Source organism: Nomascus leucogenys, chromosome 8 (genome assembly GCF_006542625.1).
Source record: "Nomascus leucogenys isolate Asia chromosome 8, Asia_NLE_v1, whole genome shotgun sequence".
Classification (NCBI taxonomy): domain Eukaryota; kingdom Metazoa; phylum Chordata; class Mammalia; order Primates; family Hylobatidae; genus Nomascus; species Nomascus leucogenys.
This window is the reverse complement of record NC_044388.1, coordinates 15,589,165-15,616,267: the sequence shown is the minus strand read 5'-3', so window position 1 is coordinate 15,616,267 and position 27,103 is coordinate 15,589,165. Positions and strand designations below refer to the sequence as shown.

The 27,103-nt window shown below is 43.3% G+C and overlaps 1 protein-coding gene across 3 annotated transcripts in view; it reads left to right on the top strand.

Annotated features, from left to right (window-relative positions):
• The window catches only part of EPHB1 (EPH receptor B1), a 457,376-nt gene that overhangs the window by 364,203 nt on the left and 66,070 nt on the right, over nt 1–27,103 (top strand). For all 3 annotated transcript variants that reach the window (XM_030816782.1, XM_003265255.3, XM_030816781.1), the window contains exons 10-11: nt 8,552–8,674; nt 21,570–21,817. In XM_030816782.1, the coding sequence (XP_030672642.1) occupies nt 8,552–8,674; nt 21,570–21,817 (371 nt within the window). The remainder of the gene's footprint in view (nt 1–8,551; nt 8,675–21,569; nt 21,818–27,103) is intronic.

The window sequence follows — 27,103 nt, the reverse complement described above, 5'->3', positions numbered from 1 at the left end:
CTCACGTCCGTGTGTAGGCAACTGCAGATAACATTACAGCACTACTGTTGGTGAACTTTGGGAAAAGCACAAACAAATGGGGCATGTGCCTGAAGACTTTAGATTGGCAAACACCCTAGTTTTCACATAGGGTAAGAGGGCAGAGCACAGAGATTACAGAACAGGAGTCTGAACCTGATCCCTGCCAAACACTTGGATAGATGATTAAGCAGATGAGTTCTGGGCATTTCCACTTGAATTCAGTGATCATTGGGAACCCCCAAAGATTCGTTAAGAAAAAAAATGTGAGGGCCTCATCTAATTTACCAGGGTTATACCTTTAGTAAATTCAAGAGGAATTGCAGATGGAGTGAATTTTTATTTTGAAAAAAATATTTTATGGTCTCCTAAGGGAAAGCATTTTTAACTGGATACTGAGCTTGTCTTCCTACCAAAAGAAAGTAGGTTAGCGACTCTGTCAGCCAGGAAGGAAGTCCCTGGTGTTATTTTAGTCCTTGTCCTATTCAATCTCTTGTTTGTTTGATTGTTTTTTAAATTCATGACTCAGGTGCAAGCATAGGGAAGCTTATCGAGTGTGTAGGTAACATTTGGAGAGCATAACTAACACCATAGAAGATGAATCAAAATTCAGAACTATCCAACAGCTTTGAATGCTAATTTGAAATCTGCAAGACAAAATGTTAGCAGGATAAATCTGGAATCTAGTGTTTAGGTTAAAACAAAAATAAAGCAGTGCAAATAGGAGACCTAACTTGCTGTTTGTTTGTGTGAAAAAAATGAGTTAGTTGACCACATTCTTAATATCAGTGATATATAGCTGACAAAAATCCAAACAATGTTATTGATGCAGTATAATACTACTAATAGCCACCAGTATTGCACACTTACTCTGTTAAACACTTTACATAAATTAACTAGTTTCATCCCTCTAACAGCCCCATGAGGTACATTTTGCATATGAAGAAACAAAGCCTCAGAGAGAACAAGTAACCTGTTCAGAGTCTTGGAATTAGTGATTTGCAAAACAAGGTTTAAAACTCAGATCTGTCTGACTCTGTGGTCTCGATAAGGGTTCAGATCAGAAAAGGTGACATATAAACAGTGTCTTCTGTGTGGTAAGAACCCATCTAGAGTGATGTTAGTTCTGGGATCCCATTTCGAGAAGGACATTGTCTGCAAAATAGCTGTCCAGAAGACAGCAGCTTGCTGGTGGAGCGGTGGCAAGTTCTGAACTGCTACCAAAGAGACTTGGAAATGCCAGTGTTCAGTGCTGCAGACACCCAGGCAGGGACCTGGAAGTCATCATCCAGCATAATGCCATTATGGCAAAAGAAAGATGTTGTTGGCTTCATGAGATTAAATGGCACCATCAAGTGAAATATCAAAGTAGGCCAGATTTATTCATTGTGTAAGTGCACTGCTTCCTCACTAGAGCTGTCCAGCAAAGAGACAGTCTGCCTTGCAGGGAGGTGTGAGTTCTCTGTTCCTATTCAAGCAGAGACTAGATAGCTGTCAGTAAAGGATGCTAGAGAGAAGATTTCTACTTTAGACAGGACATTGGACAAAATTACACCCAGAAACATGTCTAGTTCCAAGATTCCGCACCCAGTTTCTGGATTCTGGGTGGTGCCTGTATTTCAGAACTGCAAGGTACACAGCATCCAGCCCAGAAGAAATCACCTCAGGAACCAAAGTGCAGGTCAGGTGTGTCCCTGAAGGAGGGAGACAGACTGGCAATTTTGGCTCCCTCTTCTGGAGGGTAACCAGAGCATTAGTCACTGAGAAGAGTAAATGAAGTCTTATTGGGAGAGGAGGAAAGGCTACTTGGTAAAAAGGTGGCTGAGTTTACGGCGGGGGCTTATTAAATGTCAAATAAATTTTATGAGCTAGATTCACCCATGTGTCTGCTGCTGGCTGTAAGCTGGAGACTCAAGAAACTGTGTTAACTCTTTTGGTGCTGAGATCATCAGCTCCTGCCCTTGGCTTCCCAACAGCTCCTCAGTGACCCAGAATCAGTGGGCCTTGCTGGGAAGGACTGGCCTGTCCCCGTCATTGATACCCACAAAGCAGAGAGATGTTAAGCTTTTTTTCTGAAATACTTTCTTCAAGAGGAAGCAGCTATGGTCTACTTTCCTTTGGGAGATAGATGTTCAGCAATAACTGGTTTTTGAGGCAGATCCCAAAAATGTGGTAAAACCCCCAAACACAAAGTGTCAGGAAGGTCCTCCTCCCACCCACTGCTTTTCCAGCCTGCATTGTCTGCCCTGAGGTTCCTGTCCTAGGTTCTTCCTCCAGCACTGGCTGGGCACCCATGACCCCTTCTGTCATGGAAAAAGACAACCACCCATTGTCCTGGTCTTAGCCCTCAGAAGTCGGTGGGGCAAACTATTTCTAGTGCTCTTCAGCCTTCACTAGCTGGTTTACTCCAAGAAACTGCCCAGTCCTCAGCCTTTCAGCTACCACCCATGTGCCTCCCAAACCCACAACTCCAGCTCCACTCTTCTGACTCTGTTTTCAGTCCGAGTTTCCTGACAAGCAGCTAAGCACCTGCATATTTCATTTGTACATCGAAAGTCTAAAACCACATGTGCCAGCACCTCTTACGATAGGATTTCTTTCCAAAAGCCCTTCACCTGGTTAATAGTGCCATGTGATTCTAGAAGTCTTGGCATTGACTTGGATTCATCTTGCCCCTCCCTAATTCCCATGTCTGACTGCTCATCAACTGCAACCACTTCTTCCTTTGAAATTTGTCTTGTCTCTTCTGCTGTTCTTGTTGCAGCACTCCAGTTGAAAACTCTGTTATCTTACACCTGAATTAGTATTACATAACAACCTCATAGCTATTTTTCCAACCTCCAGCCCCTTCCCCACAGCACTACATGCAAATGCTGCAGCTTGCCAGCAAAATGAGCCCCCCAATGCCCCACTTTCTGTACATCCGTACCCTGCTGATGGAACCATTGTCAGCTCTGTGTGTCCCATGACATCAATCCTAATGCCTCTATTTGGTAACCAAGGCCTTCCCATGCTTCTGACTATCACTGATTCCCTCCACATTCAAGCTGGTATTACTCTCCCCACTCATGCACTGCCAGGCCTCTGTTAGCTGCAGCTCACGACACTCCAGGCCCCTCATCCAGTGCAATACAATGTGCACTTGTCCTTTCAGGCTCAAGCCGAGTTCTGATGTTTTCAGGATTCTGACCCCGAAGACTGGCATCCATAGCCTCTGCCTTTTCTGGTCTCTGCAGCACTTGCAACCCATTTCCAGATGTGGGCTCCTGATCTAAGACCATCCAGCACTGTTCTCCAGTTATTTCATATCTTAATTGCCTAAAGAAACTTGTGAACTTTGTTTTGCCAATAGCTTCCACAGTTCTTAGCACAGTGCTGGTTTGGAGTCCTGATTAGTGTTGAGGAGGCGGAAGATTGGATGAAGTCCCTGTATGTAAAGATCTCCAAACACATAAAACCCCTTGTGATTAAATATCTGGACCAATTGTAGGGGAGTCACAAAAATGACATCATCTGCCTTGAATCCAGAATGAAGAACAAAAAGCCACACTTTCTCATTGGTCTATTCAAACCTGCTGGGACACAAACATATTAAGACTAAATACAGCCTAATGCACTACCTCTGACACCATATTGTGGAATTCTGGGCATCCTCCACCGGCTGGGAAGTGCCAGGTTTGTCCTGGCACCCCTAGAGCCATGTGGGTATTCATGATATCCACTAAGATGTCCACGGTATTGATTTTGTACTTCCTAAATGCACAGGAGGCCTGGATAGAAGCATTCACTCCTCTCCCTCCAGCTTTCAATCCCCACATATCACCTACTGTTTAAAATGGCCCTTTCCAGCCCTCTTCTGCTCTTCCCTGAGACCCTGGCACTTGTAAAGGGTCTCCCCGACTTTTCAGATACACTCTACATGTCTGCGACATCCCCAGAGACATGACCCAGCCTTTTCACTTTTGAGAGCATCCTGATCTACTGATGCAGGGTCTCTGACAATGCTCAGAAGTTTCTTCTGCTTCAAGAACTACTCCATTCCATGCAAAAAGGTTCTGGACAGTGGCTAAATCATTTCTCCCCAAACCTAATATATTTAAAGGCTTGGTTCATGTTCAAGATTTCATAATTCTCCTGAGACTATGGTCCTTTAAGGCTGTAGTTAATCTCAACTATAGCATAAATGAATTTTGAGGTCAAAGAACACACATGAATGCAAAGTAGATCTTTAATCAAACTTAATAAATTAAAAGAACATAAAATTAAAGATTTTTCTCTCTTTCAAGGTACTAATAATCAGCAGTTTAAATCAATACATAACATTTTTGTGCCAAAGGTATATGAAAATAATTGGAAACTATAAAATATAAATATGTTAGCAATATTTATATTAGCAATAATGATAATATAAAGCATTGTACAGATTACTATAAAATGCTTTACGTTATAGGGATATATTACATCTGATCTTATTATTACTGCCACTAATAATATTTCCCCAACACTCACAAATCTGAGAACGTTTTCTGAGCCCTGTCTCCAAATGTTTGGCTGTGCCTGACTCTGTAGCTGACTTGAATTCCTTGTTCACTGTCTGATGATTCATTGCACTAAACACCATTTTCCTGATAATTAAAAACTGCTCACTGGCAAGTGGGAGCAGGAACAGGCTGATGTAGGATTTATGCAGAAACACAAAATGAGCCAAAAGACAAATGACCTGTTCTGCCTAGCTAAAGGCTTTTTTTTTCCCCTCATCATCTTCTAAGATTTGGAAAGGCTAGCTATACTGCAGGAGGGAGGTCTAGGAAGATGTGTCATTCTGAGATGAGGCAGATGCAGGGGGAGCCCTTACATGCTTGGTTGAGAGTGCTCAACCAAGTCACTCTCCCAATTTAGAACACAGACTGCTGCCCCCCACAGAGGAGCAACACCAAGGCCACCTTCTCAGCCCACCCTATCAGACCTTAGGGGAAAGTCATTGAGTTTGAGCCATTTGTTAGACCAATGATTCACTTTTTCAGTTTCCCTTCTTCAGTGTGACAATGCTTTCCTCAATTTCAGGGGAAATGAGTGCTGAGTCTAATTGTTGCATAGATGCAGCCATTAAGATGTTCTAAACTGACGTTGCATCACTACTCCAGGCAGCCTTCTTGGCTTCTGGGGAAATGCCTCAGTGACACCAATGCCCATGGCCCCAGAACAGCAGCTGTGACATCACATGTATGTGTGCACACACACGCACACACATACTTCTTAATTCTACAAGCTAGCAAAGCATCACAACTCTCTTCATCAGTAAAGTGCACCCATCTTCACAGTGCAGACTTTGTTCCATTTATGTGCACTTATTTGCACATTACTGGCCCCAAAGAATCCTGGCACCATTAAGAGGTGAGCCCTTTCCCTTCTGGGAATAGCTCCTTCCTTGAACTGATTGGGGCCAATATCTGTAAAACTCATTAACTCAGAATCCTTTCCCATTCATCCTTATGTATGTCTTTACTTGCAAACCATTCATTACTGCATATTCTAGATTGGTTAATTAATTTCCACAGAAGAGTTCCTGTAGGACAGCTTAGCATACATCGTTCAAAAGCCTTTGATCTAAAATAACAAGGTAGTTATTTTTGAAGTAACTAATGTAACCCTAAGCGGCTTACAACCACCACTGCCCACCCTCCGCTTACTTCCTCTTCCTACCTCCCCAAACACTTCCTAGAACAATTTACTGATGATATAACAAGTCTATCAGTCAGTGAGTCATCACTGTACATCAGGCACTGTGCTAGGTATGTCGTCAGCAATATGTTCTTTAATCTCACAGCCAACTTGGGAGGGAGATGTTACTGCCCTCATTGGCAGAGGAGAAAACCATGCTAAGAGATGTGTGCCAACTTGTCACATTACACAGGGCTAGTAAAAGGTTTGGGGGCCCTGACCTCACCTGTGGGTCCCAGCATCTGGGCTGTTTACCTCCTCTCACCACAGCGCAGAATTTGGGAGAAGTCACAGCTTGTTAACACTGACCTGCTGTCGCTTTTGCATTCTGAGTGCATCTGTTGCTGCCAGTCGCACATCAGCTGGCTTCTACCTGCGGCATCAGTGTTTCTTTGCCTGACTGCTTTCCCTGGCCCTGGAGCCTCCCCCGCCCACCCGTACAACAGGCCAAGCAGCCCCTGACCAATTGTGTGGAAATACCACAGCTCCCTTGACCCCAGAGTGGGACAACTCTGAAGTATGTGCTAAACTAGACATTGCTTAGATGTGAATCTCAGGGGAATTAGGCCTGCTCAATGACCCGCAGTGGTCAGTGGCTTGAGAACGCACCTCTTACAGGCTGCCTTCCTTTCCCTATCTTACTTCCCTTCTCATCTCAGGTACTTCTTGGGATCACCACCCAGATAAGCCACTTGCCTCTAGGGCTGCTTCTGGGGGAACCCAAGGTAAGACAGGGTGGCCTGGAGATGCTGACCTGGGTTCTCTATATGCTTCCAATCTGGTTTGGCTGTTCTTACTCTTCACTTGTTCTTTATAACAAATCAAAAATGACTGGCACCCCCATCTCCATTTATCTCTTTGTCCACTGTTATTAAAGTAGAAGTCTCTTCGTACACACACACATCCCTCATATCCATCCTGGGGACTAGAATATTCTACATAAAGGTGAGGATCTCTCAGTTTGCTTTGTCCAAACTTCAGTCTATACATTCCCAAGTCAGTGTCCTCCCAAAGCTTTCAAGGAGCCTTCTAGAATGGTGTGAACAACCCTAAAACAAGTGACTGGGAGTAACTCATCTTTCAGAAAAAAAACTGTTCTTCTGGGCAGGACACCTGGCCCTCCTTATCTTAAAAAAATAATCCCCTCAGGCCAAGCGCGTTGGCTCACACCCGTAATCCCAGCACTTTGGGAGGCCAAGGTGGGTGGATCATTAGGTCAGGAGTTCAAGACCAGCCTGGGAAACCCCATTTGTACTGGAAATACAAAAATTAGCCAGGCGTGGTGGTACATGCCTGTAATCCCAGCTACTCAGGAGGCTGAGGCAGAAGAATCACTTGAACCCGGGAGGCGAAGGTTGCAGTGCGCCGAGATCACCCCACTGCACTCCAGCCTGGGCGACAGAGCAAGACTCTGTCTCAAAAAAAAAAAAAAAAATTCCCCCAATGGTTTGCTTTGCTATATCTTCTGTCTTCCATTGGATTACACTCTAGTATTTCCAGTCCTTGGTTGAATTGGTGACCAAGCAACACCAGTTTAGGGAGCTATAGAGCCATCAGAAGTTTTTTGGATGGAAAATGTCGAAACTAGAGCTGGAGGTCACCAGGGAACAAGCTGTAGTGGCGAGGGGTGGGGAACATGAAGACGGAGGAGGTGCTAAATGGAGCTCATGAAACCTGAGGCCTAACCTCAGCCTTAGGCCCCAGTCACTGCACCTGGAGCTGTGTGGCTTTTTTAGGCCTGCCTGCCCCTGCTGACCTGACTGTTTCTTGAATGAGACAGCAGTACCTGGCAGAGAAAGCCCCTACTCTTCCCAAGGCTGTGATACCAGACCTTGTCATTTGACCTTCGAAGCCCCAGCCTTTCCACCACCCACCACCATGTAAACAATTCCTGTACTTTGCTTAATGACATATCAAACGTGTTGAAAAATTACACTGAAAATGAATGCATTTGTTTCTTGGGTTCCATTTCCTTTTTTTTGTTCCCTGTCCTCTACTTTTTGAATGTATTTTTTCTGCAGTGACAATTCTCTACTTTGTCCCCATGCACAGCTATTTATCTTGCCACTGTATATATCAGTGACAAGGTCTATATTCCTTTATGTATTTCTCATTCACCATTTTATTTGTTTTTCATACTTCATGTGTCCGAAGGCATGAAGAGTCAATCACCATTTTTCTTTCATACCACCTCATTTTTTCTATGTAGACTTTGCCCTTTTCTCTATTAGTATTTTCTAAGCTTTTCTCTCCACATTTTCTCTTCTGGTGAACCATCTTGGCACTTCCATCTCCAGATTTTTCTAACAGCAATTTCTCTCTTTGTAAAAAAATCCATCCTCATCCCTCTTACAGCCCTGCACCACAGCCGTCAGTTATAACCTTAGCAGTGGCCTCCACTCAGGAAAGTTGTCAAGTTGATAAATATTGATATCTACCCTACCATTTTACCACCACTTTTCTGCTAATGCATTTGGTTGGCATCAATCAGCTTCCTTGCCTTCTGTGAGCGCCCGGTGTGGGAACTGGTCCCGATCTGTCACTTATAAGTAAACTGCTCCACATTTCATCAAGAGCTCAAAAAAAGAAGAAAATATGGAGGAGAAGTAGAGGACAGAGAATCAGTCTAGAATGACCCCGAAGGAAGGGAGATGGGGAGGCCCAGCAAGAGGAGGAGAGGCAGAGAAAAGTTACAGCCTGGTGGGTAGGAGAGCTCCTCCCAGGAATGCACTTAGCGCTGGGGACATCAGCAGTGCTGAATGACAACCGTGTCCTCTTTGGGTTGTTAACCCTGTTTATCTCCTCCAACAAGGCTCCCCAGGTATGAAGATCTACATTGACCCCTTCACTTACGAGGATCCCAACGAAGCTGTCCGGGAGTTTGCCAAGGAGATTGATGTATCTTTTGTGAAAATTGAAGAGGTCATCGGAGCAGGTATGGCTCTTCCCTGTCTTGTTTCTGTTCTCCTGGTGTCCAAACATCTTCTTTCCGCCATCCTAGATGGTCTCTTTCAGTATGAAAAGCCCCATTAGGAGGAGAGCTTCTATCTTCTTTCTCCTCAGAAGATGAGTCTGAACTATCTACATGTGTATCTAGGACAGAGAGAAAACATCATTTGGGATATTTGGGGACCTTGACCATGGTGGCCAAGCTTGTCTGCTGTTGCAGAAAAGTCAGCTGCAGTTTAATAGATTCAGAAATAACTCTGGAAATGGACCACCAAATGCAGATAAGCTACTTAGTTGAGAAGGCTTTGAAAGAAATCTACATTTTTGGTATTCCACTTATTAACAATGATATCTCAATGGCTTAAAGTCAAGATATCTTGCCATACTGTAAGTTCTTTATTTCCTATGTACATGAATTTGAAGACAGACCATGATGAGTAGAAGAGAGACCACTGTTTCCAGAAGAAAGTCAGCCTTCTTTTTTTTGTTTGTTTTTTTTGTTTGTTTGTTTGTTTTACAAAAAATCTATGGTATAGCTGGTAACAACACAAGACAAATTTCACTCTCAAGAAATGTGTGTGCCCTAATCCATCTTCCTGCACTGGAATAGAAACCCATCCCAGTGTAAAACTCACTGCCTGAGATGCTCTCAGGAAATCATACCTAAGACTGATCTAGAATTTTCATCTTCCTTCAATGGGTTAGTAGTTGAGTCAATTTGGTAATGGACCTAGGCTTATTAATGTAAATGAGATAAAACATCTCAAAAATCACTAAAAGAAATCTCATTCCTGCGTCTTATGAACCTTTTTAAAAGATGTGTTAAATTTGTTTTATTTTCTTCTGCAACATTCTTCATCTTTTCTTCCTCTTCAATTCTTGTTAGCCATTGTCCAAGCTCTCTTCACTAATATGCTGTCATCTTTTTTAGGTTCTTAGATCTAGAAGTGCTTTATTCATATCATTATTGGGAAAGCCATGGAATTGCCTCTCTCAATAATATTTTAACTCAATAAAATATGTTTAGTCAAAGTCTTACAGCTGCTTCATATATTATCTTTAGGGGGAATGTCACCATCTTTCTGTTCACTGCTCTCTTAATGCACTCAGGGGTCAAAAAGCCATCTTTGAAATTGGAAGTCACATTTGAGAGTCTACCCCATTAGGCCGCCATCTTCCTGCTCTGGTTTCCCTCTTGAATAGCTTCGTCCTCACACTTCTTTCAGCATAAGTGTGGTGGGTGCTGGGAAATGACACACCACCTACTCCCGCCAACCCCTCAGGAGTTTCAGCTGGGTCACCAGACTCAGATCCACTTGAGTTTATGCATATTTCCCATTGACTTTTACGTTAAGAATGTTGCTGAACCACGACTTTCACTTCTGTGCAGATAATTTTCTCTTCCCCTTTAGATGCTGACATATTTAAGGATCATGCCTTGGAAGGCTGGGTACCAGATAAATTGGATAACTCTTAAGGGCTCAGATTTCTCCAGTAAACATCAAAGAGCGTTGGGGAGGCGGGCTTTCAGTCCTGTACTCTGTTTGCTCGCATTATTAATTGTTGTTATGGCTTGTGGTAATGGTGCTAGTGACTTTAATGTTGTTATTTATGTCATGTGCTTAGAGCGATGTGTTCTGGACTGTATTTCATCCCAGAGAGCACACATCAGCCCCACCCCCACCTGCTTTTGTCAGAGGAGGAGTAAAGAGCTTTCTCACTTTGTGACCCTACTGGATAGTTACAATTTGGGGTGAGTTCACCAGCTGCTGGATGCTCGTAAAAGGACAATTGATAGTTCTGCCCCATCCTTCACCTCCATTTGTGTGTAGCATTTGCCAGTGCTGCCATGTTTGTGCATTCTGCTCAGAGAAGGTTCAGTCCTCTCCATGACTCACGTGGTATTGGGGAGAAATGATGCATTTAGTAGTTTCTATGATGCCCAGTAGCATGGCATAAAGACCTCTGCCCAGTTACTCTGCCCAGTTACCACTCTCTAGCAGAGACCCATCTCCTTGTAATTCAGAATATCCCAGAGCGAATCCTTGTGGATGTTAACTTACTATGCATAACTTCATGCAATTTTAACAGAAGACACTCCTGAAGGGAACCAATTTTTCTCCAGGTCCTTTTCTCCTCTGTCGTCACTCTCATTTCCCCTCATACCCTGCCCCACTGAGGCTGACTCTTCAGTGCCAAAAGAGCTGGTGTGAAGGTCAAATTGTTTTAAAAGTAAGGAATTTGTTAAGGTAAGATTTATGCCATGTAACTGGCAATGTTTCTCTTAGCCACTTGAAATACTTGAAGCAGGCAGAAAACGTGGGTTGCAAAATGGCAACGAAACATGAAAAGAAGAACCAGAAGTCCTTTATTCTTCCTTTATTTTTTTCTCTCTCCCTCCCTCCTTCCTCTCTCCCTCTTCTTCTTCTCTCAGGCTTTTACTGAATACTTCTTATATGCTGGATGTGGAGTTCCAGAGGCAAATAAACAGACTCAGAGGTCTGACAGATTTAGTGGGAAAAAATCAGGCCAGTAACAATTATTCCACACCATCCACACAGGCATGTATTATGCAAAGTGTGGGGCCAGCACATAGCAGCATCCAGCTTGCTGTTCTGGGAGGGGCTGAGCATATCAGGAAGGCTCTGCAAAGAATGACCTTTGGCCTGAGCCTTCGAGGATAAACACTAGTAGAAAAAGTAAGTTTTTATGAGGTGTATGAGAGAATGAGATAGTGACAGAAGAGGAAAACTAAATGATTTAAGAAGGATAATGAACATGATCTTCCAGCAGTGGACATGCTATGCTGGACAGCCTGCAGTAGCTTGCAAGAGCCAATTATGCACATTTGTTTCTAGCCCCATGTTTAGTGACACCATGTTGGTAGCTTGACATCAGCCATAGTAGAAGTATTTACACCATGGGAACGGGCAAATGCTACAAATCCTGAGCCTGCCCTCTGTTTGTTCTTTCTTTTCTCTTTTCTTTTCTTTTCTTTTCTTTTCTTTTCTTTTCTTTTCTTTTCTTTTCTTTTCTTTTCTTTCTTTCTTCCTTCCTTCCTTCCTTCCTTCCTTCCTTCCTTCCTTCCTTCCTTCCTTCCTTCTCTCTTTCTTTCTTTCTCTTTCTCTCTCTCTCTTCCTTTCTTTCTTCTTGACATCAATCATAGTGGGAGTATTTACACTATGAGAATTGGCAAATGCTACAAATCATGAGGCCCTTCCTCCCTCCCTCCCTCCCTTCCTTCCTCCTTCCTTCCTTCCTTCCTTCCTTCCTTCCTTCCTTCCTTCCTGGAAAGCTGGTAGTTGAACACTTATAAGCATATCCCCACCCTCCAGACTATGTAAAGTTATTTCAAAGAGGTTGCAGAAGAACTACTCTGCACCAGCTAAATATAGAGCCAGAGGAGAAGACTGTGTTTGTTGCAGGAGGGATTAAGTTTAGAGTTCAGAAAGATCTTTATTCATTAAACATTGTTTCTGTGCACATGACTGGGGGTGATGGTGGAAAAATATACTCAATGCCTAACAAGTCCTGCCATGCAGGGGTTATTGTCTAAAGCACACACATTCAATGCCACTCAGTGAGAGGAAGGCAGTGATTGAGAGCTCAGATGAGGGCCCAGAGAATGTGTAGCCCTGGAGATGGGAGAGAAGGCTTGATGGCAGGAGGGGACTCAGGGAAAAGGGACAAAGTGGCCCCTGAGGTTGCAAAGGCTTTGGATGGACTGACGTTGTGTGTCACATCCTGAAAACAAGGGGAAAGAAAGTTGCTGGAGAGGGATTGCCTGTGGGTAAGTATTGAACACTAAATCTGGAGAATCAGCCAAGATCTAGAGATCCAGAGGCTGCTATATGAATTTTATCCCATAGAAAATGGGTTCCATAGCAGGGTGGGTGAAAGGACCAAGGTTCTAGCAAGCTGAATCCTATAAATGCTGTGCTTGGATTGGACTGGAAGAGAGGGATGGGAAAGAACGGGTAAAACCCTGGAGGTGTGAAGATGAGTTATGGGGTTTTGTTTAGATGTTATGGAGAGGCTTTGAGATGGTTGATGCTAGGATCAAGGCTGCATTTAAGTGACTAAACTTACCCAAACTGGGGTATTCCCAAATGAATGTGATGAATGGAATGACTAGTGGGCTTGGTGCCTGGAGTTGGTGGGGAGTGGTAGCATGGAGGCTGTATGAGGGGCATCAGGTTAAGGGAGAGTAAGGCTGCCTGGCACCCAGGGTGTGGGGAGTGGCAGTTGTGCATGTGAGTGAAGACCCGTGGAGGAAAATTAAGAAACTGTGAGGCGGAAAAGTTGCATCAACTGCCAAAGTTTCTCCTAAAGTTGTTGCAAATGTTGATCAAAGAAATAAAAATATAATAATTGTGAGCCAGGTGTGGTGCCACCCAAGAAGACAATAATACATCATTAATTATTCAGTAATTATTTGTTTAATGTTCATCTTTCCTCACAAGGCTCAAAGTTCTATGGGAGCAAGGGAATGTATGTGTTTTGTTGGTCTGGTACCTGGCCTAGTGCATGGCACTTAAGTGCTCAATTAAATATTTGTTGTATATGTCAAATGAAAGTAGGTCCTTGGAGGGAGAACATGGCAGAGTTAAAAATCTGGAGAACTAGGTAGTGTTTGGGAGAATGAAGAGATACTGCAGAGGTGGCATGAGATCATGAGTCATTTGATGCTCTGAAAGTGGCCCAGTGGAGTGAAGGAAAGCTGACCCTTCCTCTTCTCACTGCAGATAATGAGAGTAATTGAAGTATCTTTACAGAGGGCAGCAGGTTACCTTGGTATCTTCAGAGAATATCAGTTTATTGTTACCATGAGTCTGACTAATAGGCATCATCTTATAGGTCAACTCCAATGCACTGGTTAATTCTGGTCAGTTTGATCAGTAGACTTGCCCAGAACATGAGTAAGGGCTCTACAGCTTGAATGGCACTCCTGGGTTGTGCAGTGTGAAACCTGTATAACTGTATGCAACAGCCTAAGCATGACTGTCAGTGTATGACTACATAGGTAAAGGTGTCACCAGAAGTTGTTGGCAGAAGAAGACATGCCATTTGTATTTTCATTAATAAATATGTCTCCTCTGACTCTAGCAGCCAGTGATTCAACATTTCCAGGAATGGATGATCATCTGGAAGAAGGAAGCTTGCAGTGAAAGGGCTGTGTGAGAATAGTTGGGATGAGGGAATGTGTAATATGTGTGGATGGGGATGGAGTCATCTGTGAGGCCAACAAAGGCCCGGGTTTCCTTGGGGATGATTTGGCAGAAAGGTCACTTGCAAGTTTGACAGTCCTGGGGTCATTCAGAGTGCAGATGGGCAGCATGAGGGTAGCTCCACATTGAATAGAAGTTACGGCAAGAAGCATTTCTAGGAGAAGAAATCATAGACATAGTCAAAGTAGCTAGCATCTCTTGAACACTCACCATGTGTCTGACAATACTCTACATCTTTCACAAGCATTGTCTCATTTAACTCTCTTATTGCTCTGTGAGTTAGAGCATATGTATGTGTATGCATGTATATTTTCTTGCAACTGGTAAGGAAATCAACATTCAGAGGATAGCTTGCCGAAGGCTGTGCTGCCAGTTAAGTTTATGATAGAGCTAGAATTTAAGCCCAGCTAGAGCTGATCTAGGTCTGGAGAATGTAACCCTCACATGAATGTAACCCTTCGGCTGTTGCATGTACTTAGAGTGGCCAGCTGCCACTCTTGTTGCTGTGGAAAAGAGCGGCTCGGTATACAGAGACATTGCTTCCGATGGCATTTTGGAATACCCATTGCTTCTGTCTAGCAGTTTGGAATACTCAAGCCTCTTTGTTGGGAATTATGATACCATCCTAGAATTCATTATTACTCTATCATGATGCTACAAAGACCGTCCCACATGGCCTGGAGAGAGCATGTCCTCATAGAATACCCTGGTCCTGTCTTCTGGTTTTCTTCTTCTAAGTGTGATCATTATCAGCGTTAAGAAGGACAACAAGGACTGAGATATTTAGCATCTTTAATTATAAGTGCTTGCTTATGAAAATAAGCTAATTATATATAAAATATAGATGTATGTATGTGGGTGAAGATATATACACACATATGTGATGTATAGGTATGCAGTTGTCTAACAACTATAAAAAGCTACAAGAGGGCCGGGCGCGGTTGCTCACGCTTGTAATCCCAGCACTTTGGGAGGCCAAGGCGGGCGGATCATGAGGTCAGGAGATCGAGACCACGGTGAAACCCCGTCTCTACTAAAAATACAAAAAAAATTAGCCCGGCGTGGTGGTGGGCGCCTGTAGTCCCAGCTACTCGGAGAGGCTGAGGCAGGAGAATGGCGTGAACCCAGGAGGCGGAGCTTGCAGTGAGCCGAGATCGCGCCACTGCACTCCAGCCTGGGCGACAGAGCGAGACTCTGTCTCAAAAAAAAAAAAAAAAAAAAAAAAAAAAAGCTACAAGAGAAAACCATTTTCCCTTACTCTCTGGATATTAGGTATTGTGAATACTGTAGCTGTCAAGCAGGTTCCATCTCATATGCCAACTCAATGGCGTGGTAATGAGTATCTGAGGAACTCTGATGAAAGGGTGAAGATGGTTGTGATCTACTAATAACATCTATCCTTTGTGCAGGGTCAGGAAGTGGTGGAGTGTGTACCATGGTTCTGCTCTCCCTGGTTTAGTCATAACTGATTTATCTTGCACAGGCTAGTGTGTTAAAAACTTGCTTGAAAACATGCTTTAAAACCTAGTTTAAATGTATTCTTTAAAAATTCCATTTCTGGTGTAAGCTTGAATTAGTAACTAGAAGCTCTGCTTTCCTTTTTTTCCCCCCAAGGCAGTTTTTTACTTCAAAATGCTGCTTTTTTTAAAAAAAGGGCAATTGTATGTAGATTTGAGCTGTGCAAAACCAGAAGCTACTGCTTGAAATATCTGCTGGCAGGTGAATGTTTCGTTTTCAAAAATTGAGAATTCTTTTCTTCTGATTTTACATATAATAGTTGAGGCATTTAATGCTGCTGAACCACATTTTCTCTCTTCCTCATTTTGTCAAGGAAGGTAGGAAAGAGGAATTGGCAAGGAGCTGAAACTTGTAGGGAAAAATTTCAGCAGCTGTCTGGGAGGAAATGCAGGGGAATTGGTTAAATTACCCTCAGCTGACAGCCTTGAGGGCCAGGTTCTGAAACAGATGAAGCAGGCATTAGAATCACCTGGAGGCTGCTAAGACCCAGGTCACAGGCTCCACCTACTGAGCTTCTGATGCTGTGGGTCTAGGTGGGTTTTGGGAAAGTGGATTTTCTAACAAGTTCATAGGTGATACTGATGCTACTGGTCAAGAACCATAGTTCGAGAATCACTGCTGACCACACTGGCCACTAGACTGACCTACAGCTGGATCTGGGTCCTAACCAAATAGATGTTTGGCTATAGGAGAGGACCCAATGTCAGCCACAGAGATGTGTGCCAATCAAAGCCCAGTGGGACCAAAATTAGGCTGGCCACATTTACTGTCAGTAAAGAATCTGTGTGAAAAGAATCAACCACAACCACTCCCCAGCACAGTCGTTTCCTTTAAGCGTCTGTCTTAAATATAATGTTAACTCTTGAATTGCTGGAAATATTTTCTAGGTATTGTGAATTTTTATTAAAAATGAAAATGTTATGGCCATGATTTGGAGCTCATGTAAAAGGAAGCTCTTTGGAGTTCAGATGATGGCAAATTGAAGTACCACAGACATCAAGTCCTGGCCCTGATTACAGGAAAATTATCAAAAAGCAAAAATAGTTTCTTGTAGATACTATATTAAACTGAAGTTAGGGATCACAGGCAACAGCAATTTCTTAGATAGTAAGTGACATAGGGTCTTGATTTCCTGTTTGTTATTAATAATAGAAATACACCCATCAACTCCTACCTCTCTATAAGGCTGTAGGTTGTGGTGTGCTCAAGGGCCAGAAACCCAGACTTTAGCATCCTAGGCTTACCTGAAGACACCCTCCGTGCTCAGGCACCTGGCAGGGAAACTTCACCATGTCCCCTGGCAAAAAGCTCTGATGTGTCTTAGATCGGTCAGCATAAGTCTCAAAAGGCTGCAGAAACCTACTTTTCCTCTCTTTTCTCTTCCAGTGAGACCCCCCCCACTCTGCACTCCCCCTCCCAACTACCTACTTCTGTTTTGTCTTTTTAAAACAGGCCTGGCGTGGTGGCTCACGCCTGTAATCCCAGCACTTTTGGAGGCTGAGGCAGGCAGATCACCTGAGGTCAGGAGTTCGAGACCAGCCTGGCCAACATGGAGAAACCCTGTCTCTACTAAAATAAAAAAATTAAGAGTGGTGGCACAAGCCTGTAGTCCCAGCTTCTTGGGAGGCTGAGGCAGGAGAATCTCTTGAACATGGGAATTGGAGGTGGCAGTGAGCCGAGATCACTGCACTGTACTCCAGCCTGGGCAACAGAGCGAGACTGTCTAAAAAAAAAAAATAAAGGCCAGGAGTGATGGTTCACGCCTGTAATACCAGCATTTTGGGAGCCCAAGGTGGGCAGATCACGAGGTCAGCAGTTCAAGACCAGCCTGGCCAACATAGTGAACCACCGTCTCTACTAAAAATACAAAAATTAACCGGGTGTGGTGGTGGGCGCCAGTAATCCCAGCTATTTGGGAGGCTGAGGCAGGAGAATTGCTTGAACCCGGAAGGCCGAGATTGCAGTGAGTCGAGATCACACCACTGCAATCCAGCCTGGGTGACACAGCAAGACTCTGTCTCAAAAAAAATAGAATAATAAATAAATAACCACCCACAAGTGTTTCGAACAGTTTGTAGTTTACAAAGCACTTTCTCCTAGACTTCTCTCAACACCCTGTTAGTAAGGCAAGACAGTTGGTCACTTCTTTTTATTGTATAACAAGGAGAAAGCTAAGTTCTGGAGAAATGAAGGGCCCGCCAACATCCAATGTCTCAGGTGTGGTTTGCGTGTAGACATGGAGCTTCTTCCTCCACTCACTACCAATTTTCCTCCCAACTGTACTCAGGGGCCTACTTAATTACAGGGGCGAACATAATCTCCTAGTGAGGATTAGATATTAAGTGACATCCTTTGCAGTTGGTGCTTTGAAAACATCCTGGCTTGGAGAATATGAAGACATTTGTTTGCCAGACAGGAAAGGAGTTCTTTTTGCAGAATTTCCATTCTTTAAGTCACTGCAGAGCAGATTTCTGAGAGCAATGACACCATGACCACGAAGGTAACCAACCACAGAGCCCACCGTGCCCTACCCAAAGAAGGCATGTTGATATTTTATAATTTTTAAAAACTGTATGATGAATTTTTAGACTTGAAGACCAGTCACGAAGATTAAAAACTAAATAACATTTCCCAATTAAGAAAGTAGTTTGATTCCTACTGTCCTATACATCTTCATTGATTTCTTCCTTCCTTTTTTTCTTCTTTCTCTCCTCTCACATCTATAAAGTCCATACTATGCGCCAGGCCCTGTGCAGTATGAGGCAGCCTATATGTGTGCTTTGCTTTCAAAAGTATTCAGAAGTACCGAGATAAATTTCAGGAATGCCATGGCTTTTGGCAGTTCACTAATTCATTTGAAAAGTTCTTGGATGGTTTAAGCCTATGGTTTTCAGCCTGAGCGGCATGTCAGTATCACTGGGCAGCCAGGCCTGGCTTCATGGACCTGTGACCGGTGCATTTTCACAGGGCCCGATGTTCAGAAGGACCTGCACTTGTTTTAATGCTCTGCTGTTACAGTATTGAAATTCTCAATAATTTTTGAACAAGGAGTCCTGCACTTTTACTTTGCACCATGCTCTGCAAATTATGTAACCAATCCTTTGGGCAGCTTTTAAATATGTCAATGTGCAGGCTGTACCCAGACCAATTCATGAGAATCTCTGAAGTGAGGCCTAGGCCTCTGGACTCTGTGAGTCTCTTCAGGTGATTCCAGTGGGCAGTCAACTTTGAGAACCACGGAGGTAGAACAGAAGTTCTCAACTGGAGTCTTTTTGTGTGTTGTGGGGGACATGAGATTCACTTGGAGCACTTTTCCAAACTCCACACACTGATATGTAGAAACTGATATATACACTGATTTCCAAATATTCTGATGCCACCCAACTACCAGGCAGGAGGCTTACATGAAAGACATCTGCCTATTAAACAGTATCACTTCTTTTGTTCTCACCTGGGTATTGAGTTGCTATGATAGTCACTATATACGACGTGTTTGGACCTGCACATTTGGGGCATGATGGTTCCTGAACTATAACTTCATATCTATGTAGCTTTATTCCCCATGGCCCTGCTAACTAAAACATAGCTATCTAGAGGCAGTATGGCAGGAAAAGATGGGTATGGACCACAACCCTGGCTGTGACTCCCACCTGTGTGATTGGGACATGTTTTCCTTGTGCCTCAGTTTCCTTATTATTTAAATGGCCATAGTAATACCTACCTCACAGGTGTGTTGTGAAGACTGAAGAAGTCACACAAAGTGCCTAGCACAGTTCCTGGCACATAGTAGGTGGTTAATAAATACATATTTGTGTACTGTCTCCTCCACAAAGAAATATTAACACACCTTTACCCTCAACTATCAACTCTGGCTTTTTTCTAAAAGAAAATAGAGCCCATTATTATGGCAACAAGGAAGAAATACTAACCAATATTCTTCCATTAGTATACTTATCAAATATGTAATTTGTTTATTCAGCTCATAGTTATATATATATATATATATAGCATATATATATGCTATATATATGCTACATATCAACATGCATATATATATGCTACATATATACATGCATACATATATCTAGACACATATATACATACATCCACATATATACACACATACATATATACACACACATATGTGACAGGTCTGTATTGTCCAGTACTTTTCTTTAAATTTTACTCATTTTAATTACTAAATAAGTTACGCTATTGTAATGTTTGTCTATAGATGAAGATGCTGCAGTAAATATATTTTTAACATACAAAGTCAAATACTGGTACTTCTATTTCTGGATGAAGCAGAGATAAGAATCTTCAGCAGTCTGTAACCCAAGAGTGAGCAAGGCAAAAGCCAAACATGTAATAATAAATAGGATACAACAACTTTTACTGGCATGTCTGCTATGTGCCAAGCACCACAGTGGAGTGGATGTGCAAGCTACAAACATGAATGAGACTTGGTCTGACCTCCAGCAGTTCACCAAAAGAGTGTATGATTCAATGTGAAAACCAGTGTTGCAGCCAGGTGCAGTGGTGCACACCTGTGGTCCCATCTACTCAGGAGGCTGAGGCAAGATGATCGCTTAGCCCAGGAGCTCGAGTATAGCATGAGCAACATAGTGAGACCCTGTCTCAAAAAAAAAAAAAAAAAAAAAAAAAAAAGGAGTTGAAGGAAGGAAGGGAGGGAGGAAGGGAGGGAGAGAAAGGGAGGAAGGATGGAAGGAAGGAAGGAAAAAGAACAGCCACCCAAAACACACAGTGTTGTAAATGATATTTATCTGAGTATTAGGTCCATGTTGAAATCTTCCTAATGGTGCTTCACCAGCCTCTACTCCAGCCCCAGGTTCTATCAAGTTCTGTTGACTCTGGAGCAGTTTTGCATAACAGTCCTTTCACACAGCTTCCTTCCAATCTTTTTTGCAGCAAGAAAACAAAAAGAACTCCCAAATGAATCACAGGAGCAATGTTAACTTGTCTTTCTCATATGGCGAGTAATTTATCTGATTGCTCAGTTTACTCCATCATTTTCTTCCAGAAGTGGAAAGTGAGAGAGAAAGTTTTCCCAGCAGAAAGCCATGTTTCTCCTGCTGCACTTACAAGTAGACACTTAACTGCTTCACATGAAAGAATTGGAAGTAACCAAGCCAAGTTAAATTATAAAATAACTTTTGAAAGCATGTGAAACAGGATTCAACGGATTTTTTTTTTTAGGCAGCTATGAAATAGTGTCACCATATTGTTTCTACTCTTGGTGACTTTACTGTGAAAATGTTTCAACGCTGTGGCATGCATGGAGGTGTGCAGCTCATGACTGTTTGGAGAAATAACTTGCTATTCAGCTGCCAAAAGTGAAGTTAGCTGACAGCCTCCAGCTGCAGCACCTTCAGGGTCGGCCCCGGCTTCGCTGCAGAGGCCCAGCTCTTCCCAGCAGCCCCCAGCCAGTGACTGAGCATGGCAGGGATGTGAGGGCCGGGCTGCTTCTGCAATGGGAACTCTGCTCTGGCTCTCTCTTTTGGGTTAGCTGGGATTTCATCAGGTCTGCATGGTGATCTTGGGCTGTCTCTGCCCAATCCTGCTTCCTCTCACTTTTGTCTTTCACAAATGAACCTCTTCCCTTCCTAACTCCTCAGTGTCTGTTTTCTGGGGCACCCAATAAACACAAATGCTCTCCCAGCAGTGTAGGAACATAGTATACATCTCATTCAGAGGGCCAAAGTACCTGAACATGTCTCCTATCCCCTGAATGTTCTTGCACTAGTATCTGCTCAAAATGAATCATGATCCTGCTAAAGTGAAACTGACCATTTCATTTCAATTATTCAGCTGGCACACAATGGAAAAATTAAGTGTGGGGAGAAACAAATTCACATATATTCTGAAATTCCACTTTAGTTACCCAAACTATGTCTAAGAACCAAGGTAAGGAATGTACTTTAGTAATCCTTTTGTGTTTGCCATGAACTTGTTACAGCCAAAACAATATAGTTACAATGAGAGAAGACTGTTTTAATTTCTGCCACTTTAATCACAATTCCACTTGGAGCACCATTGTTCTCCATTAGATGACTTCCCTCTTGGGTCCACAGACTGAGAAGGAAGAGGATATTAATGGCATTTTTGCTGTTGCAGGGGAGTTTGGAGAAGTGTACAAGGGGCGTTTGAAACTGCCAGGCAAGAGGGAAATCTACGTGGCCATCAAGACCCTGAAGGCAGGGTACTCGGAGAAGCAGCGTCGGGACTTTCTGAGTGAGGCGAGCATCATGGGCCAGTTCGACCATCCCAACATCATTCGCCTGGAGGGTGTGGTCACCAAGAGTCGGCCTGTCATGATCATCACAGAGTTCATGGAGAATGGTGCATTGGATTCTTTCCTCAGGGTAAGAACAACTCAGGGGTTTGATGATGCACTTGGATGCAGGCGAATGATGGCTGGGGAGAGGGATTCCATGAGCACAACCTACCATTCAGGAATCGCCTGATCCAGTGTGAATGGGCGTTGGAGATGTTAGCAGAGATTTGTTGCTAAAAGAAGAGAACAAAATAGAGCTTGTGGGATCCTTAGGAGGAGGATGGCATGGAGTAGGGCATTGACAAATGCTTGTTGGATGAATAAAATGAATAGAGAGGGGTGAAGAATGGCCATTGGCATCTGCATGAATCACCGAGATTGAAGAGACTTTTGGCTGCTGCATAGCCCTGTGTGATTCACGCAGACTTCCACGGCCGTCTCTGCCTTTCACCAGCACAGCCACCCTCCCAGACTACTCTCTGCATTTACAGGTTCAGAAGTAAAATGGGTTGCCATTTTATGATGCCTCGGCCACCTGCCCTCTGAGGAGGCACTTCTGAGTAGGGAAGGGGAAGACTGTGTCACAAGCATCTACGGATATTTCTGTGGTTGGTGAAGATTCCCAACCAACTTGCAGCAGAAATGGGGAGTTGCTGAAGACCTTTGGCTGGGAGACCTGTAAAGGATCATTGTCAGAATATGCCCAAAGTAGAGCCAGGCCCTCAATGAAACCGTTTTCATTTCTGTAGGATATCACTGAGCACCTAGAGGAAGGGTGAATGAGATTGGCCATGATGCTGATGTCTGGGGAGTGGAAGCTGATAGCTTCAGCCAGGAAGCAGAAGCTGAGAGCAGAGGGTCCAGTGGGCAGCATCAAAGAATGGGCAGAGCCTTCTGAGCAAGGACTTCAGGGTGATACCCAGTAGCTGGCTACACACATTACCAAAGCAACCAAACAATAGCTGTGGCTGCAGATTAAAGGGTCAGTCATTGAAACATTGCTGGGATCACTGCTCTGGCCAGGCCCTATTCTGGATGCTGTGCCTATAGAGATAAAGGAAACCTTGCTCTAATGCTACATAACAAATCACCCCCAAGACCTCAGTGGCTTAGCACAACAACAATTTATTTTGCTCATGAATCTGCAATTTGGGCAAGGTTTGGGAGGGACACCTCTGATCCATGTGGAGTCAGTTGCAGTAGCTCAAGGGCTGAGGCTTAGAATTGTCTGAAGCCTCCTTCATTCATATATTAGGTGGTCAATGCTGAGTGTCACCTGCCTTCTTTCTAGGTGGCCTGCTTGGACTTCCTTAGAGCAAGCTGGGTCTCAAGAAAAAGCATCCCAAGAAAAGACTGGGGAATCTGTATTACTTTTGTGACCCAGCCTAGGAAGCCACATAGTGTCACTTCCAACATAGTGACAGGCCCAGATACACGGGGAGAAAACAGGCCCCACATTTTGATGAAGGGACATCAACTCAATGTCTTCTTACACATGATAGATGGGAGATCTTGTTGTATTCATCTAAGAGAGTATAACCTGCCATCAATGTAGTCCCTACTCCTGCTAGTGCCCAAAGCTTCTAGCAATCATTTGCCTATCTTATACTTTTTTTTCCCCATAAGTTAAGTACAGATGTAGTAAGTGAAGAAGTTCTTAAATCTTCCTGGAGAATCTAGGGAAGGCTTCAAAGAGGAGGAAGAATTTATCTGAGATTAGAGAATGAGGAATTTGCCAGACAAGCGAGAAGCAGGTAGGTAGGCTGATGGTACAGCAAAACAGTGTATATGAAGGCCAAAGTAAGTGTGGACCTGTTTGGTAATTTATCAGCCACTGCATGGTAGCTCCAGCACTCAGAAACAGAGCTTAGGGGCTGTAGCGTGGAAGGGTAGCTGGGGGACTTATCTAGAAGCACACTACTGAAGCTACCTTTGTACAACAGGAGCATGCTTTTTGCCCAGTCTGGGTCACTAGGCAGTAGGCGCTTTTGTTTTTCTGGGGGTACAGGGGTGGAGAACAACTGGTGTAGATTAGTGAGCCCATGTACTTTCCCTAGGACAGCCTCCTTGAGGGTATGGGGTTATGCTTTGTATTTGGAAATTCCAATACCTAACACAGTGTGCACCTGGTAAATGCTAGTTGACTAAAAAATTATTTCTCAAACAAAAATGCTAGGGAGTGGCATGAGAGCTCTAGTCATCCTGTGTGTACATTATCTCTCACTGTCCTTGCTGCCACACCTCTCATGTCAGTGCAATCATTGTCTATGCTTTCCTGGGGACATTCATTTATAATCAGAGATCTCATGAAGACAGTTGAATAAACAAAGTTGAATGAAGTTGAGTTGAATAAACTTGAATAAAAGGCAATGTCAGAAGGGAAAGCATTTTCTGGAACCACTGTCAAGACCCTTTCAGGAGTCATTTATTTCCTACCAGTCACCTAATTGGACTTCAGAGAGAGTCACTGCTTGATTTGGGGACTGTGATCACACTCCCCCGCTGGAGTGTGCAGGGGAACAGGGAGAATCATTCTCAGGAGCCTGCAGAAAATCAAAATCCCACACTGCTGCTCTTCCTAGGGTCTGTTTTCATTTGGGGCCCAGGTCACGGAGGCATGTTGGACACCAGCATTTCTCATGTTGATGAGCTGAGCTTGCAGGGGAAGAAAACCTGGGGGCAAGAGAGGAGCAGAGGAAAACAGAGGAGCAGGCATGATAAGAAAGGAGTGGTGGGAGCAGGCAGTGCCAGGAGGAGAGGGGGAAATGAAGCGTTTCTGACTCCTCACACTGCATGGAGGCAGGTAATCTATAAATCTAATTTCAGCCTTACTACCGAACCCTGGAGCATAGCAACATTAATTGACGTATCTACTGCTTGATAAAATCGAAAAATAGGTCATCAGTTCAGTTCTACAGGGTCCATCTTCTGGGAAGTAGGATAATTTCAGGATCACTACTCAGAGAAGAAAGGAAAAGGATTAGTCTTCAATTTCTGGAACTGTTTCCTCCCCTCCAACTTCTCCTTTCCCACTGGTCATAGCGTCTTTGGAGAGTGGCTACAGTTCTAGCCCTGAATCAGCATCTGAGAGATACCATTATGCTTCAACCACACATTCAGTAGATGGTTCATTATTATCAATTTTCCAAAAATTATTGTGCCATGGATTATATAGCATACAAATCTGTAATTAAATTTTTCCTTCTTGACACTCAAATTCAAGGGATTCAACCTGGTGGCTCTTCCCTAATATTAGAAACAATTCCTGAAGCTGTGGCCAGTATCCCATGGTTTAGTTAACATGGTTCTTGACATGCTCCATAAGGCCTTCTTGCGTAAAGCTTGGCTTTGTGGTTGCTGCTGTTTCTTTCACAGATAATCATAACTGGAAGACTCTTGAAAGTCGCTGAGTAATGTCAAACGGGGACATTTCTCATCAGAGAAGCTCATTCACGGGCTGCAGCTAGAAGATAGCAACCCAGAAATCAGGAAGAGAACACCAGATTGGAAGTCCTGAGACCAAGGTTCTGCTTTGGCTTCTGCTGTGAGTCACCCTGTGGCCTGGAGCAAACCTGTTAACTCAGTTTTCCAATTTATAAACTAAAGGCATTGAGCTAGATGAGCTTGAAAGGTCCCTTTCAGTTAGAAAAAATCTATGATTCATTTTCTTCAAACAAATCAAATAAGAGTTTCATTTCCTGAAGTGGATTCGTCAATGAAAGTTGAAATACCTAAATCCTTCCTGTCTAATATAAGGGCCAGCAAGTGGCTTCGGTGCATTTGCAGAAAAGCAATTTCAGCAGAAAGCACTTCATGAAGGGAGGAAAGTTTAAATCATCTCACCTAGACCTGTATTTCCTCTCTGTACTGTTTTTACTATGTGCTCAGCACAGAGCCAGGTTCTTTCCCAAAGTCACCAAGAAATAAGTTAGTTTTTTTTTTTTATCTTGTTCATCTTTGAATGCTGCTGTTCATATCTCTGGAAGTTCTTTTTGGAGAATTACACCAATCAACTGAGCATGTAACAGTTAAACATGCCAGAAAAATCTTAATATGTTTTTATCTTTAAATTTCACCAAGGTTACGAATTCAACAGACATGAACGTACCTATCTTGACATGTGGTTCTCTTGAAGATTCTAAAGAAAATGTATTGCCCATTGCAGAGTCAGCATATTCCAATGGCAAAAGCACAGGACAGGAGTTAGAAGACCCAGATAAGAGTAGCATCACTAATCCATCATGGTTCTTCTCCCCGCAAAGCTTATACACAGCCTTTTTCTCCACACAGCATTTGAGGCCACCATTACCAGTTGATCAGAGATGGGCTGTCAGTGGAGAAGTGATTTACCATTCTGAACTTTGATTACTGTTGTAACTCAAACCCACACCGTGATTTAAGGCTGATCACATAAATTTTCTGGACCTCCTTTATCTTGTCTGTGAAAACAATATAATATTGCCTGTCTTGCCTACTGCACAGGACCAGTTTTAAGGATCTAAACATATTCTGTAAGTATTGTGTGCCATTCAAAAGTCAAGTGATGGATGCTACCAACATTTGTGACTAATTGATCCAAAGTTTAGGCCTGCATCATTAGGTCCCAACCATCTACTACAATTACAGATGCCTATCTGTTACCTGCTGAGCTCAGCATGTGCTGAGTAGTGGGCTGCCCAAGGACAGTGATCCCAGGATGTTTCCCACACACACCCAGGAAGCCATGAAAACCCAGAGTTCTGGTCCCAGGTATCCTCAGTTTCTCTCACCACACCCATCTGAGGTACAGGGGAACTGACTTGTGAGCCGTTACTTAGGCTCTGCTGATGTTAGCAGGGATCATTGCCGCCATCTTAGGGTACACAAGGCACTGAGCTAGGGCCTTTCATATGTGTTATCTCATTTAGTCTCACCAGAACCCTATGAAGAATGGACACTATGTTCTTATTTTATAGATGTGGAAATAACTGCTCTGGAGGTTAAATAACTTGCCCAAGCCCACACAACCACTAAGCTGCAGAGCCTGGATCCGAATCAGGTCTGCTGGCTCCAAAGCTTGGACCTTTAATCATTTCTTGGTCTTTTTTGGCCCCAGAAACTATAACATTTATAATCTAAATTTTAAAACAAATCGGATAATAAAGAAGTTCTAAGAAGACTTAAATGACTTAAAGCAAAAACGTAGACACATTGCTGCATGCACTTTCAACATTACTGTTCTCAAAGTTGTTTAAGCCACCCCAGTGCTCTCCCCAAATGCCATCTTTTTTAGGGAGACATTCTGTATGTGTAGACACTGTTGCCTACACTTACGGAGAGGAGATAATAGACTGAATTGAAAAAATACAATCCATATGACTTGTGGCTGAGATAC